Source organism: Podarcis liolepis (genome assembly GCF_965112155.1).
Source record: "Podarcis liolepis genome assembly, chromosome: 9".
Taxonomy (NCBI): domain Eukaryota; kingdom Metazoa; phylum Chordata; class Lepidosauria; order Squamata; family Lacertidae; genus Podarcis; species Podarcis liolepis.
Window position 1 is genome coordinate 5,839,329 of NC_139564.1, and position 11,763 is coordinate 5,851,091.

General features: G+C 47.8%; 1 protein-coding gene across 6 annotated transcripts; it reads left to right on the top strand.

The window, feature by feature from the left end:
• Nucleotides 1-8,140, top strand: LOC310685926 (uncharacterized protein). 6 transcript variants are annotated; one of them, XM_083459048.1, is made up of 4 exons: nt 1-100; nt 1,756-2,080; nt 4,844-5,008; nt 7,489-8,140. In XM_083459048.1, exons 1-4 carry the CDS (start codon nt 77-79, stop codon nt 7,689-7,691), a joined length of 717 nt encoding a protein of 238 aa, XP_083315174.1. In that variant the 5' UTR covers nt 1-76; the 3' UTR covers nt 7,692-8,140. The 6 variants fall into 6 exon arrangements, with proteins under 6 accessions (XP_083315174.1, XP_083315177.1, XP_083315172.1 ...); XM_083459046.1 differs by lacking the exon at nt 1-100 and adding an exon at nt 172-407; XM_083459050.1 differs by lacking the exon at nt 1-100 and adding an exon at nt 449-774.
• Nucleotides 8,141-11,763: the final 3,623 nt, after the last annotated feature.

An 11,763-nucleotide genomic window follows, 5' to 3' on the forward strand; every position in this document is an offset into this window, starting at 1 on the left:
CTGTCTTGCCAGGATTCAACCTCAGGATATACCCACTGTTTCGTGGAATTCTTCAGCACAGCAGAAAGATACAGAAATGCTTCATAAGCCCATCTATATGGTGAATGGAATTGTATAACAACAATTGCTATAGAGCAGTGATCATAAAGTTATCCAAGCTGGCGGCCATCTCTGCCTCTTGAGGGAGCAAGTTCCACAGTTCGGCCATGTGGCGGGCCTACGGTTCCCCATCTCTGGCGCTGATGTGATCGATGCGCCGGCAGTTGTGGCAACAGAACAGTTGCCCTTCCATTGTTTTGCCACAGAGGTTCTCTGACCTGCTGTCGCTTCCATGCGCGCTGATCTGCGCACAGCCACATGGGACTGGAGGGAAACACGCAGCCATGTCGGTACAGAACGAAGTCCCGGTGAGCCGCCATGCGCAGGGCGCAAGGCGACCATGGGGAGGTTGCGGTTGGGGCTGGAGAGCGCAACCCCCCTTGGGCGCATAACAGTTGCGGAGCAACAGTTGAGGCTGGGCCTCAGGAACAGGTCTGAGGAGCCAGCATCGTTGGTGCGCAGGCGAAAGCCTTGTGCCTCAGGCGTCCGTGTATGTGGCAAAGCGAAGGCCTTTCCGAAGGCTGGAGCAAGCCATGAGGCCAGAATCCAGAATCCATGCCATAAATGAGAGGTTAGGCCTCGGATTGAGGCCCTAGGAAGCATGAGCTTCTCGCAGGGACTTCCCAAGACATTTTGCGGCCTGAGGCGGAGGACAAGATGGCGCCCTTCCCCAAGGTTCGCAGACACATGAGCCACAACCTATATGGCGGCCGTTCTCTCGTGATAAAAAAATGGGATATCCCTCCCAAGTATCCCTATTTTCCAGAGACAATCCCAAATTTACAGAAGCCGTAAATTTTTTGAGCCTGGAATGTCCCACCTTCCCTTATGATGTCCCTATTTTTAATCTCTGTTGGAAGCCACAGGGTACAAATAATTGATTATTATTATTATTATTATTATTATTATTATTATTATTATTATGTTGGAGGGTCTAGAGCAGTGGTTCTCAACCTTTTTTTTTTTTTTTTTGCCATGCCCCACCTAAGCATCTCTCACATCCTGGTGCCACCCACCACCCCCTGTGACATATATTTCTTATTATTCAAATAGTGAACTCCTATTCACGTGGAGGAAGCCTAAAAGGCCATTAACTGTTAATAACTCGTTCTCGAATCGCCCCCTCCCTTAATATGCCCCACGTTGGGAACCGCGGGTCTAGAGTTATCCGACCCCCTGAGCCAAGGAGATCAGTAACTAGGCAACCTTCAGAAAACATCTGAAGGCAGTCCTGTATAGGGATGTTTTTTTAAAGCATTTAATTATGTTTTTATGTATGTCAGAGGCCATCCAGAGTGGCTGGGCCAACCCAGTCAGATGGGCGGGGTCTAAATAATAAAATGATTATGATGGTGGTGGAGGAGGAGGAGGAATAGGACATCCCTATTTGCGTCGGAGAAATGTTTTTCTGGGATACTTTCGAGGTATGCACATGGGGCCAAAGACAGCTTCAGGTTTTCCACGGGAAGGAGGCCTGCAGCAATGGTGAAAAATAGCTTCCTGGGTGCATTGAGAGCCACAGTGGGCAGGACACAGAGAACCACAGAGTTGGAAGGGACCCCTGGAGGTCCTCTAGTCCTACCCCCTGCAACGCAGAAACCTCAACCCGAGCGTCTGTGGCATGTATGGAACTGGCCCCACCCTTTGTCTTTGCAGGAGACCCACGTGTGCAAGTCGCACCAAGAATCGATCCAGTCTGCAGAGGTGCTGAGCGCCCTGCTGGCCTCGAAAGGCGTGCGGGCCCGCTCCGTCCACGAACAGCTCGACGGCTTGTCTCTGTCCACCATCTACTGCCTGCTGGCCGCTCTGATGCAATGCCTGAGCCTGGCCAGCCTCTGCGTGGCCGTTTCCCTGCTCAAGTGGGTGGCCGTGGTTCAATATCCGTACACCAGGCAGCCGAAGCGGTGGGTGTCGTACAATTTCGGGGTGCCCGACGTGATGGAAGTGTACGAGACAGAGCAACCCAACGGCACACACATTCGTAAGAGGGCCTTCTCCCCCCAACAGCCCCTGTTCCTGCGCTGTTTCAGGGTGGGTGGGGATTCTGCACCAAGGGGCCCCAAATCTAGTCCAACCCCCTCTATCCCATACAGAGATCAAACCTGAAACCTTGGTGTTATCAGCTAGGCGTAGGTGGTTATGTTTACGTTGCTTTCATTTGCTCTTGTGGTTCGCTGTTCAAACTATTTTAAAATTAAGAGTTCAACCCCACACCCCACCCCTCTAAAAGTATATTTAAATCACTTGCTTTTCAAAAAGCTTTTGCAAAAGCTCGGATTGTTTTGCTGAAGCCTTGTATTTTTGTCCATGGTTGTCGTAAATTATCGTTACGGCACTGAGTGAGTGAATAGTGAATACAAAGTTCTACTCCCTGAAGACCCTGGACTTGCTACTTTCACAAAACAGGTTGCGCTGTTTGCTGAGCAGACGCCAAGGCACAGACTCTCTCTAAGTCATTTTCAGAAAATTGTTATTATTATTATTATTATTCCCCCGTCTTTTTCCCTGACAGTGAAGGCCGTTTACAGATAAAAATACAGTGGTACCTCGGGTTACAGACACTTCAGGTTACGCGTTTTCAGGTTGCGGGCCGCAGGAAACCCGGAAGTACTGGAAAGGGTTACTTCCGGGTTTCTCCACTTACGAAGAAGCGTGCAAAGATGCCTCTGTCACGGATTACGTCCGCAACCCAAGGTTCCACTGTAAGAGCAGCTAAAAACACAGAGGGAAAACAACTGAAAATCAATTAAACATTGGTATAATTAAAACAGCACAGCACCACCCTTTTCATTAAAAGCAATCCGTTCCCAAAAGCCTGTTGAACCAAGAAATCTTCACCTGCTAGCAAATGAACAACAAGGAGGGGGCCAGTTTGACTTCTTTAGGGAGGGAGTTCCAAAGTCTTGCTTCAGGGCTTGGTAGGCAGACTGGCAAGGTTTAACAATTATTAATCAAGATCCTTTATTAGGCATATCAAACCACACATTATCAAACAGACACCGTATACAAATTGTGCAAAATACGAACTCAACATAACAAGGTTTGTCCCAGTCATATCTTTGACTCCAGAGAAGATCAATTTGCATAAACAAATGCAATACAGCACTACCAAATCCCCGATCAATTAAGAACCACTAATTTTGTTTATAATGGCTCAGTCTTTCTACAATAACAGCACTCAAAAATTCAGCCACTATTAAAGTAATTTGATCGCTCCTGTCCGAAAACAGGTCCTGAACCGTTGGTAGCATAGAAATCTGCCTATTGAGTTGTAAGGCCTCTAATCATTTTCTTCTGGCGTAAATGCCAAAATCACAAGAAAAGAAAATATGCTCCAAAGTATCAGGTTCCTGTTTAACAAACCAGAGCATCTCTAGATAAAAGCGCCATGGATACCACATGCTGGGTTAGTAGCTCTGCTGCCAGTCAGAACAGACAGTCTTGGGGTTAGGTGGATCCAACATCCTTTTCGCACAAGATGTAGCCAACCAGATGCCTGTGTCAAACTGGCAAGCAGAACACTTCCCCTTCCTGTAGTTTCCAGCAACCGGTAGTATGCAAAAGCATCGCTGTCTCTGACGGTGGAGGCAGGGAAGACCCATCCTGGCTAGGAGCCATCGACAGCCCTCTTGTCCGTGAATTTGTCACAGTCCTCTTTTAAAGCCTTCTAGGTTGGTGTTCGGGACGCGGGTGGCGCTGTGGGTTAAACCACAGAGCCTAGGACTTGCCGATCGGAAGGTCGGCGGTTCGAATCCCTGTGACGGGGTGAGCTCCCGTTGCTCAGTCCCTGCTCCTGCCAACCTAGCAGTTCAAAAGCACGTCAAAGTGCAAGTAGATGAATAGGTACCGCTCTGGCGGGAAGGTAAACAGCGTTTCCGTGCGCTGCTCTGGTTCGCCAGAAGCGGCTTAGTCATGCTGGCCACATGACCCGGAAACTGTACGCCGGCTCCCTCAGTCAATAATGCGAGATGAGCGCCGCAACCCCAGAGTCGGCCACGACTGGACCTAATGGTCAGGGGTCCCTTTACCTTTAGGTTGGTTCCAGTAGTAGATAGGTAGCCGTGTTGGTCTGCCATAGTCAAAATAAAAAAATTCCTTCCAGTAGCACCTTAAAGACCAACTAAGTTAGTTGGCTCTCCCAGCTATCTGCCTATCTCCCATTCCCACCACCCTTCTGAGTAACACCCCTCCCCACCTTCTCACTATATAGAAGGATCTGGCAACTTCTGTTTCAGTGTATCTGAAGAAGTGTGCATGCACACGAAAGCTCATACCAAGAACTAACTTAGTTGGTCTTTAAGGTGCTACTGGAAGGAATTTTTTTATTTTGACTTTAGGTTGGTGTTCAGGACGCAGGTGGTGCTGTGGGCTAAACCACAGAGCCTCTTGGGTTTGCCGATCAGAAGGTCGGCATTTTTGAATCCCTGCGATGGTGTGAGCTCCCATTGTTCAGTCCCTGCTCCTGCCCACCTAGCAATTCGAAAGCACGTCAAAGTGCAAGTAGATAAATAGGTACCGCTCCAGCGGGAAGGTAAATGGCATTTCCATGCGCTGCTCTGGTTCGCCAGAAGCGGCTTAGTCATGCTGGCCACATGACCCGGAAGCTGTATGCCGGCTCCCTCGGCCAATAAAGCGAGATGAGCGCCGCAACCCCAGAGTCGTCCACGACTGGACCTAACTGTCAGGGGTACCTTTACCTTTACAGTTTGCCATATGAATTTCCCTCTCCTTTCTATTCCAACAGCGGAGGTTCATTTCTTTCCCAACACTGCTTTCGTGCCGTGGTTTATCAGCATTTGTTTCGTGGGCATGTTCTTGGGCTTTGCAGCTTTCCTCCTGGATTTCATGGAGATTGAGATCCTAGGCAAACATAAAACAGCCGTTGCTACTTCACTGCACATTTTGTCAGGTAATTTGCCAGCTTCTACGTAGACTTGTCGGTTCTTTTGCATAAGGGACAGTTTCAACTCAACGCATAATTGCATTGGTATTAAAAAAATTGAGCAAGGGAAATCTTCAGTTTGCATGCATAGCTGGCTCACAGAAGAGAGCGGCCCTTGCGCGCTTTGTCGCGACTCGACGTGTTCCATGGCTCACAGAACAATAAGTGACTGTTGTGGAGAATGGAAAACCGAGGTGGAGGAATGCAATGGGGAAATCTGAGAGAGAACTTGGCTGGCTTGAACCCTGGACAGGAACACCCCACACAGCAATGTGTTGTTGCAGGTCTTGATAGTTTTCATGGTTGTTGTGGAAGATGCACCAGTGAATAAGGCACAAGACACAGAAAATTCCCAAAGAGCCCACAGTCAAAATCTAGGTGTCAGTGAGAGAACAAAAGTAATGGGTATAAATTTTCTGGGTGTGCTTTGCACATTTATCCACAAAGAGAAGGCAGAGTAGATTTTAAATTTAATTTATACCTGACCCACCCATATCTCTCCAGTTGGGCACTGTGAGGTTACAATGTGACTGAGAGTAGTTTAATAAAACTTTGCATGCCATGCTGGTGGAATCTACAAACATATAAAAACTGTTTTGAAAATGCTTTTTTAAAAGTGTTTTTAAAAATACAGTGAGTTTTCCATAAGTTTTGCCATCGCCGTCTAGTGTCACATTGTATATTGTACTTAGAACACACTTAAAATGTTTTATTTGCCCCTGTATAGCTGAGTCTATAGTGAGAAGGGGATTGTGGGGGATTTAATGTAGACAAATTCAACTAAGCATAGATTGCCAATAGGCAATGGGGATAAGAATGCTGATGTATTTGTCTGCATTAATTTTCTCACACCCTAAATGCCATGGAGCGGGTCTGCCTCACATTTACGTCAACAACTTTGCTGGCTCAGGGTATCAATAATCCCAAGCTGGGCTGAACATTTGTGGAAAGGCTGTAGCTCCGCTGTAAAGGGTCTGTCTTCCACACGGTGGCTCCCAGCTTCCTTCCCTGGCATCTCTAGGTAGGACTGGGAAAAACCCTTACCTGAAATGCTGGAGAGCTGCTGCCAGTCAGTGTTGACAACACTGTCAAATGGACCAATGGTGAGAGCCAGTGTGGTGTAGTGCTTAAGAGCAGTGGACTCGTAATCTGGGGAACCGGGTTCGCGTCTCCGCTCCTCCACATGCAGCTGCTGGGTGACTTTGGGCTAGTCACACTTCTCTGAAGTCTCTCAGCCCCACTCAGCTCAAAGAGTTGTTTGTTGTGGGGAGGAAGGGAAAGGAGATTGTGAGCCACTTGGAGACTCCTTAGGGTAGTGATAAAGCAGGATATCAAATCCAAACTCTTCTTTAAAAAAATAATTTAAAAATGGACCAATGGTCTGACTCTGTATAAGGCAGCTTCTTGCAATGATGGGGGCTAGAGCCTTCTCCATGGTGGTTCCCTGATTGTGGAACTCACACCCTCTGGAGATAAGCCAATCCCCCTCCATAACAGAAGGCAATAATATACCCGTTTTCATGCAGGCATTTGGGTGCAACACTCTAGGTGGAATCTGTTTTCTTTTTATTGCTGCTGAACTGTTTTATTGGTTGAATGGCTTTTAACTGACATTTAGATTTTATGTGTTGTTTTAAATAGTCTTGTGCATCACCCAGAATGGGCCACTGGCTTGATCCTGCAGGGCTCAGAATAGATAGTGAAATATACCTGGAGTCGAGAGTGGATTTCATGCTCTTTATTCAGCTCATAGTGGTGAGGAGGAATAGGAGTTCCCCCAGAATGTCTGCTTTATATACAGTAGTAGATAGGTAGCCGTGTTGGTCTGCCATAGTCCAAATAAAAAAATTCCTTCCAGTAGCACCTTAAAGACCAACTAAGTTAGTTCTTGGTATGAGCTATCGTGTGCATGCACACTTCTTCAGATACACTGAAACAGAAGTTGCCAGATCCTTCTATATAGTGAGAAGGTGGGAGGGGTGTTACATGCACACGATAGCTCATACCAAGAACTAACTTAGTTGGTCTTTAAGGTGCTACTGGAAGGAATTTTTTTATTTGCTTTATATACATTATTTACATAATGGGCCCCACGTGGCTAATTCCAGGATTCTCCTGTAGGCCAATCAGGTTGTGGATTCACTTCCACCTGGAGCTGGATTGGGTGGCTCCTGTGGACCAATCAGACTGCTGCAATCTGGGTCCTATTGTTCTAGGACCAATCAGACTGCTGCATTTTGGATCCTATTCAACTCAGTACATAACAGACAGACAGACAGACAGATAGATGAAATTTAAGCACTGTGCATGGCTTTCCAGAACCAACAGCTGCCAATAGATAAGCTCATAGCTGCCCTGCCTGCCTGTTCCATCTCTATGACACAAGCAGGAAAAATTGGACTCTAATGAGACCTTTCTAATGGCCTTTCTTTCCCCTCCCTCTTCAGGCATCTTCCTTGTAATCCTCATTGGAATCTGTTGCTGGTGTTTTGTGACGATTAACGAACGGATCTACAGGGATGATCTGATGAACGCCGAGTTGCTCACTTTCCTAGGAGAGAGTTTTTATATCGCCCTGCTGTCCCTTGCTTTCGCGAGCTTAGCTAGCACGCTAAGCATTCTGGCGATGAAGCTCAGCAGACAAGAATAGCGTCAGCGCAGCCGAAAACGGCGGAGAGAAGCCCACAAACCGCTGCACAGTCTAAACACCCTGCCAAAGGTCTGGTTTGGATGCAGCAGTCCCTGGTTCAGAAACCATGGTTTGTGAAGCCTGAAACAAAGGTGAAAACTATGAATTCACCCCTACCCTCATGTGGAAAGTCCTGGTTTGTTTTAAGTTCCAAAAGGGGAACTCTGCTTTGCTGTTAGTGTCCCAGCTAGGATATTAAGCGCTGATTGTCAAATAGAGATGTGTGTAGTGGGGAATTCTGGTTTAAAGAAAACCTGCCAGAGCAGGAGCAATAGATGCCCAGCTCTTGTTCCTAGCTGCTGTTTATGAAGGTGAGAAGATTGCATCCAAATCTGCCTATCGTTGTGACCACCAACCAAATCACACTGCTTTTCAATAAAGGTTGGCAAATAAACCTAGGCAAGAAACAACGTCTTGTTTGGTGTTCTGTTCCAAAACCACCAGTTCCAGGTTTATGTATCCTGCCTCCAGGAACCAGCAGAAGTTTGGGTGTTAAGTTGTGGGTGAACATATCAGACGACACAGCAATTCTTCAGACAGCTCTTGTTTATTCGCAGGCCAGAACAGAACTGAGCTGAAGGGTTCAGCCAACCTGCTTATATAGAGCTCCACTACAAAGCAACAGTAACAACTTTCTGTAACTATCCAATCACTGAACATCACTTTCAATTCCTTATTTGCATATGTGGACTTGAGTGAAAACTATCTACAGTATCCCCCTGCTGGCCCAGGGTGAGAACTTCAGTACATAACATTGGGTACCACTTCTTATGCAGTGATGAGGAGGATCGAAAGGAGGAGAGGCAACAACAGGGGAGGAATTGTTTGCTAAAGAGCTAGTGCCCCTGAAAATTCATTTGCATGGCTTAGGACTGTAGGAGTCATCTCTTTTCCCCCAAGATGATGTCAGCGTCATCTCCTAAGATTTCAGAAGTGGGCAGGAGCCAAGTCTTCCTTTCTCCCCGTGTTGCAATGTCACCTTGTTTCATGGTCCACATCAGGTTAGCATGATGTTTGCAACATCGGGTGGGGAGGAGAGGCCCCCCCAAGGCAGCCTTAGAGCAAGGAAAATCTGCTGGAAGTGAAAGCAGCTAGCTATTCATCTCATCAGCGTACATCAGGCATACAGCCCTGATGCCATTAAAAAGGCAGTTTCGGGAGGTGAGAAGGAATTTGGAGTGAAGAAGCAGGGCGAGTAACTTAACCCATTCTATGTCTACAGATTCTCTGGTTTGCCTCCCCCACCCCCACCCCAGCACCACCACGGTCCAAAAATCTGTGTTTAGCTTTCATTTGAACTGCATTGGGAGACACCCATTTGGGCAGAGAAGCTGCAGACGGGAAATTTATTTCTGATTCTCTGCCCCTCTCCCGAATCTGCCTTTCCTTCATTAAGAAACAGCGCTGGGCAATGCTTAAGTTTATATACATGTCCTGTTATTCAGCCCTCAATTCCCAGCTCTTTATAAAACTACTGAAAACTGCAGCTGGAGAATGCGCCCTAATATTTGGTGGGATGATGTATGCACCGACTCCTTGTACCATAGACAAATCTGAGTCTTTTTGGTGCAAGTCAGCAAGTCGAGAGTCATGTTTTCTCAGCCTAACCTACCTCCCAGGCTTGTCGTGAGGATAAAATGGGGAAGGGGGGGAACAGTGCCACCTTGAGTTCTTGGGAGGAAAAGGCGGAGTAAAAATATAATACTGCAATATTTTTGTAGAAAAAATATATCAGGAGCGGCTTGCAGTCTCACCACCAAAATAAAAAGGTAAAGGTAAAGGGACCCCTGACCATTAGGTCCAGTCGTGACCGACTCTGGGGTTGCAGCGCTCATCTCGCTTTATTGACCGAGGGAGCCGGCGTACAGCTTCCGGGTCATGTGGCCAGCATGACCAAGCCGCTTCTGGCGAACCAGAGCAGCACACGGAAACGCCATTTACCTTCCCGCCAGAGCGATACCTATTTATCTACTTGCACTTTGCCGTGCGTTAGAACTGCTAGGTTGGCAGGAGCAGGAACCAAGCAATGGGAGCTCACCCCGTCGTGGAGATTCGAACCGCCGACCTTCTGATCGGCAAGTGCTAGGCTCTGTGGTTTAACCCACAGCGCCACCCGCGTCCCTTAACCACCGAAATAGCTTTGTGCAAATAAATCAGGACGGACGCTCATTGCTGTATGACTGCCCCGTAAACAAAGCAGAACAAATGCTCTGTAAAGGCCGATCGCTGCCTAGCCCCCTCATAAGCCTTGTGCAATCAACTCAGGAGGAACCCTGATTAAACAGCTTGTCTGGAGGGGGTCTGTACTGTCGTGGTCCAAAAATGGGACAATCTGTGCCTTGCCCAGGGGATGGCAGCAGTGTCTCTCGGATTTCTGCGTGACACATCTCTATAGCAACCGTGCACAAGCATGGCAGTGGAACTCTGGAGGGCAACAGCAAGGTTACTCGAAACTCCGCTGCTGCAATTCAAAGAGCAGGTTGGCTTGCCCAGAGTCGAGCCGCTTAGTGAAAGTTTCATTACCTATTCTTCCCTTAATTTCCCCACCACCAAAGTCATGCGCTGGACCCCTCAGGCTCTGGATCCCATTTCTGCCCACAGGTTCCCAGGGCTCTTTGCCTCCATTCGAGGTTAATCATTCACTTTTTAATTTCATTTCTTTATTTATTTCACCGAGCCAACGGTTTGTATGAATAGAGTCATTGTGTGCAGCGGGAACGAGCCCCAAACCCCAAACAATGGAGCAATGAAAAAAAGAGAGAGGAAAGTGGAAAGAAGAGATGTCCAAAAAGTGCTCAAGCCGACGATAACAGGAGCTAAGCAGACTGGCTGCGGGTGCAGACTCCATAAACTGGGTGCCAGGATTATACGTAACTCGTTCCCCAACTTTTATTTCAAACTACCCCGTTCGTTCCACTGTGCATCCACGCTAATCAAGCAAAGTCCTCTGCAGATGATTATTACTGCATGTAGGATAATGTCAGTCTTCTCAATCAACTGTATGAATGCCATTAGCAAAAAATAATAAGAACAACAACAACAACAACAACAACAACAACAACAGCGGATTTAGACATGCCTGTGGGGCAGTTGCAATATGGTGAGATTTCTTGGGAAGTGGGGAAGGACGCTGTATATGTCTCTACTGGAGCTCAGCAGCCTAGCATGGGTTGCTGGTGCCCAGGGCACACGCTAGGCAGGCCCAGGGCACAGAGCCCGCCATGTCAGCCCAGCCTTTGCCCCTGGAGCCAAGCAGGGTCATGTCGTGCTGACTGCCCACGCGCCAGTGCAGGAGGGAGCCTGGCTGGCCAACACAGCCCTTGGTGGGCGAACCCCACACCCCCGATGCCCATGGAGAGGGGTTGGGCCACGCTGGGGTCACTCCTTCGAGAGGAGCAAGCAAGTGCTGGCCGGGCAACCATTCAGCAAAGAAACCAGGGACACCGTGGCAAGGTCAGGCTGGGTTCCAGGGCCCAGAGACCACCGGCAAGGTGGGACAGGGATCCCTCAGGATTGCCTTCCTGGAGCCACAGCCTCACTGTCCCAGGTAGGACTGGGACAGAGGCCTGTCTAAAATCCGCTCGGTGTGACCAATACTAAGCTAAATGGACCATTACATTTAGTGTAATATTCAGAGGTATACTTTCTGTTAATGTAGAGGTTCCACTGAGATTTAAAGGCAAACAACCATTAATAGTTGCATCTTCCAAGGACATAATACTTTGATAACTGGATTGCCTCCCTTCCTCTCTGTCATCTTTCCCATTGCCACTATTTAGACTGGAAGCTCTTAGGGGCAGAGACCTGTATTCTTATTTTGTAATGTTACACTATTAAGTGATATGCTAGGATTCCTGCCTGTCCATTTAGACTGCGCTGATCTAGAGGAGTGGATGTTTCGATTCGGTATATTAGGCAGCTTCTGTTTTCATTCTATGCAGATTTAACCCGTTGATCTGCATATGATTGTTGTTGTTTAGTCGTTTAGTCGTGTCCGACTCTTCGTGACCCCGTGGACCCGAGCATGCCAGGC

Excerpts from the sequence above, each read along its gene's own strand:
- LOC310685926 (XM_083459046.1), top strand. The coding sequence starts at position 252 with ATGCGCCGGCAGTTGTGGCAACAGAACAGTTGCCCTTCCATTGTTTTG. Across the intron at positions 408-1,755 it reads CGGTACAGAACGAAGTCCCG|GAGACCCACGTGTGCAAGTC; the intron begins GTGAGCCGCCAT and ends TTGTCTTTGCAG. Across the intron at positions 2,081-4,843 it reads ACCCAACGGCACACACATTC|CGGAGGTTCATTTCTTTCCC; the intron begins GTAAGAGGGCCT and ends CTATTCCAACAG.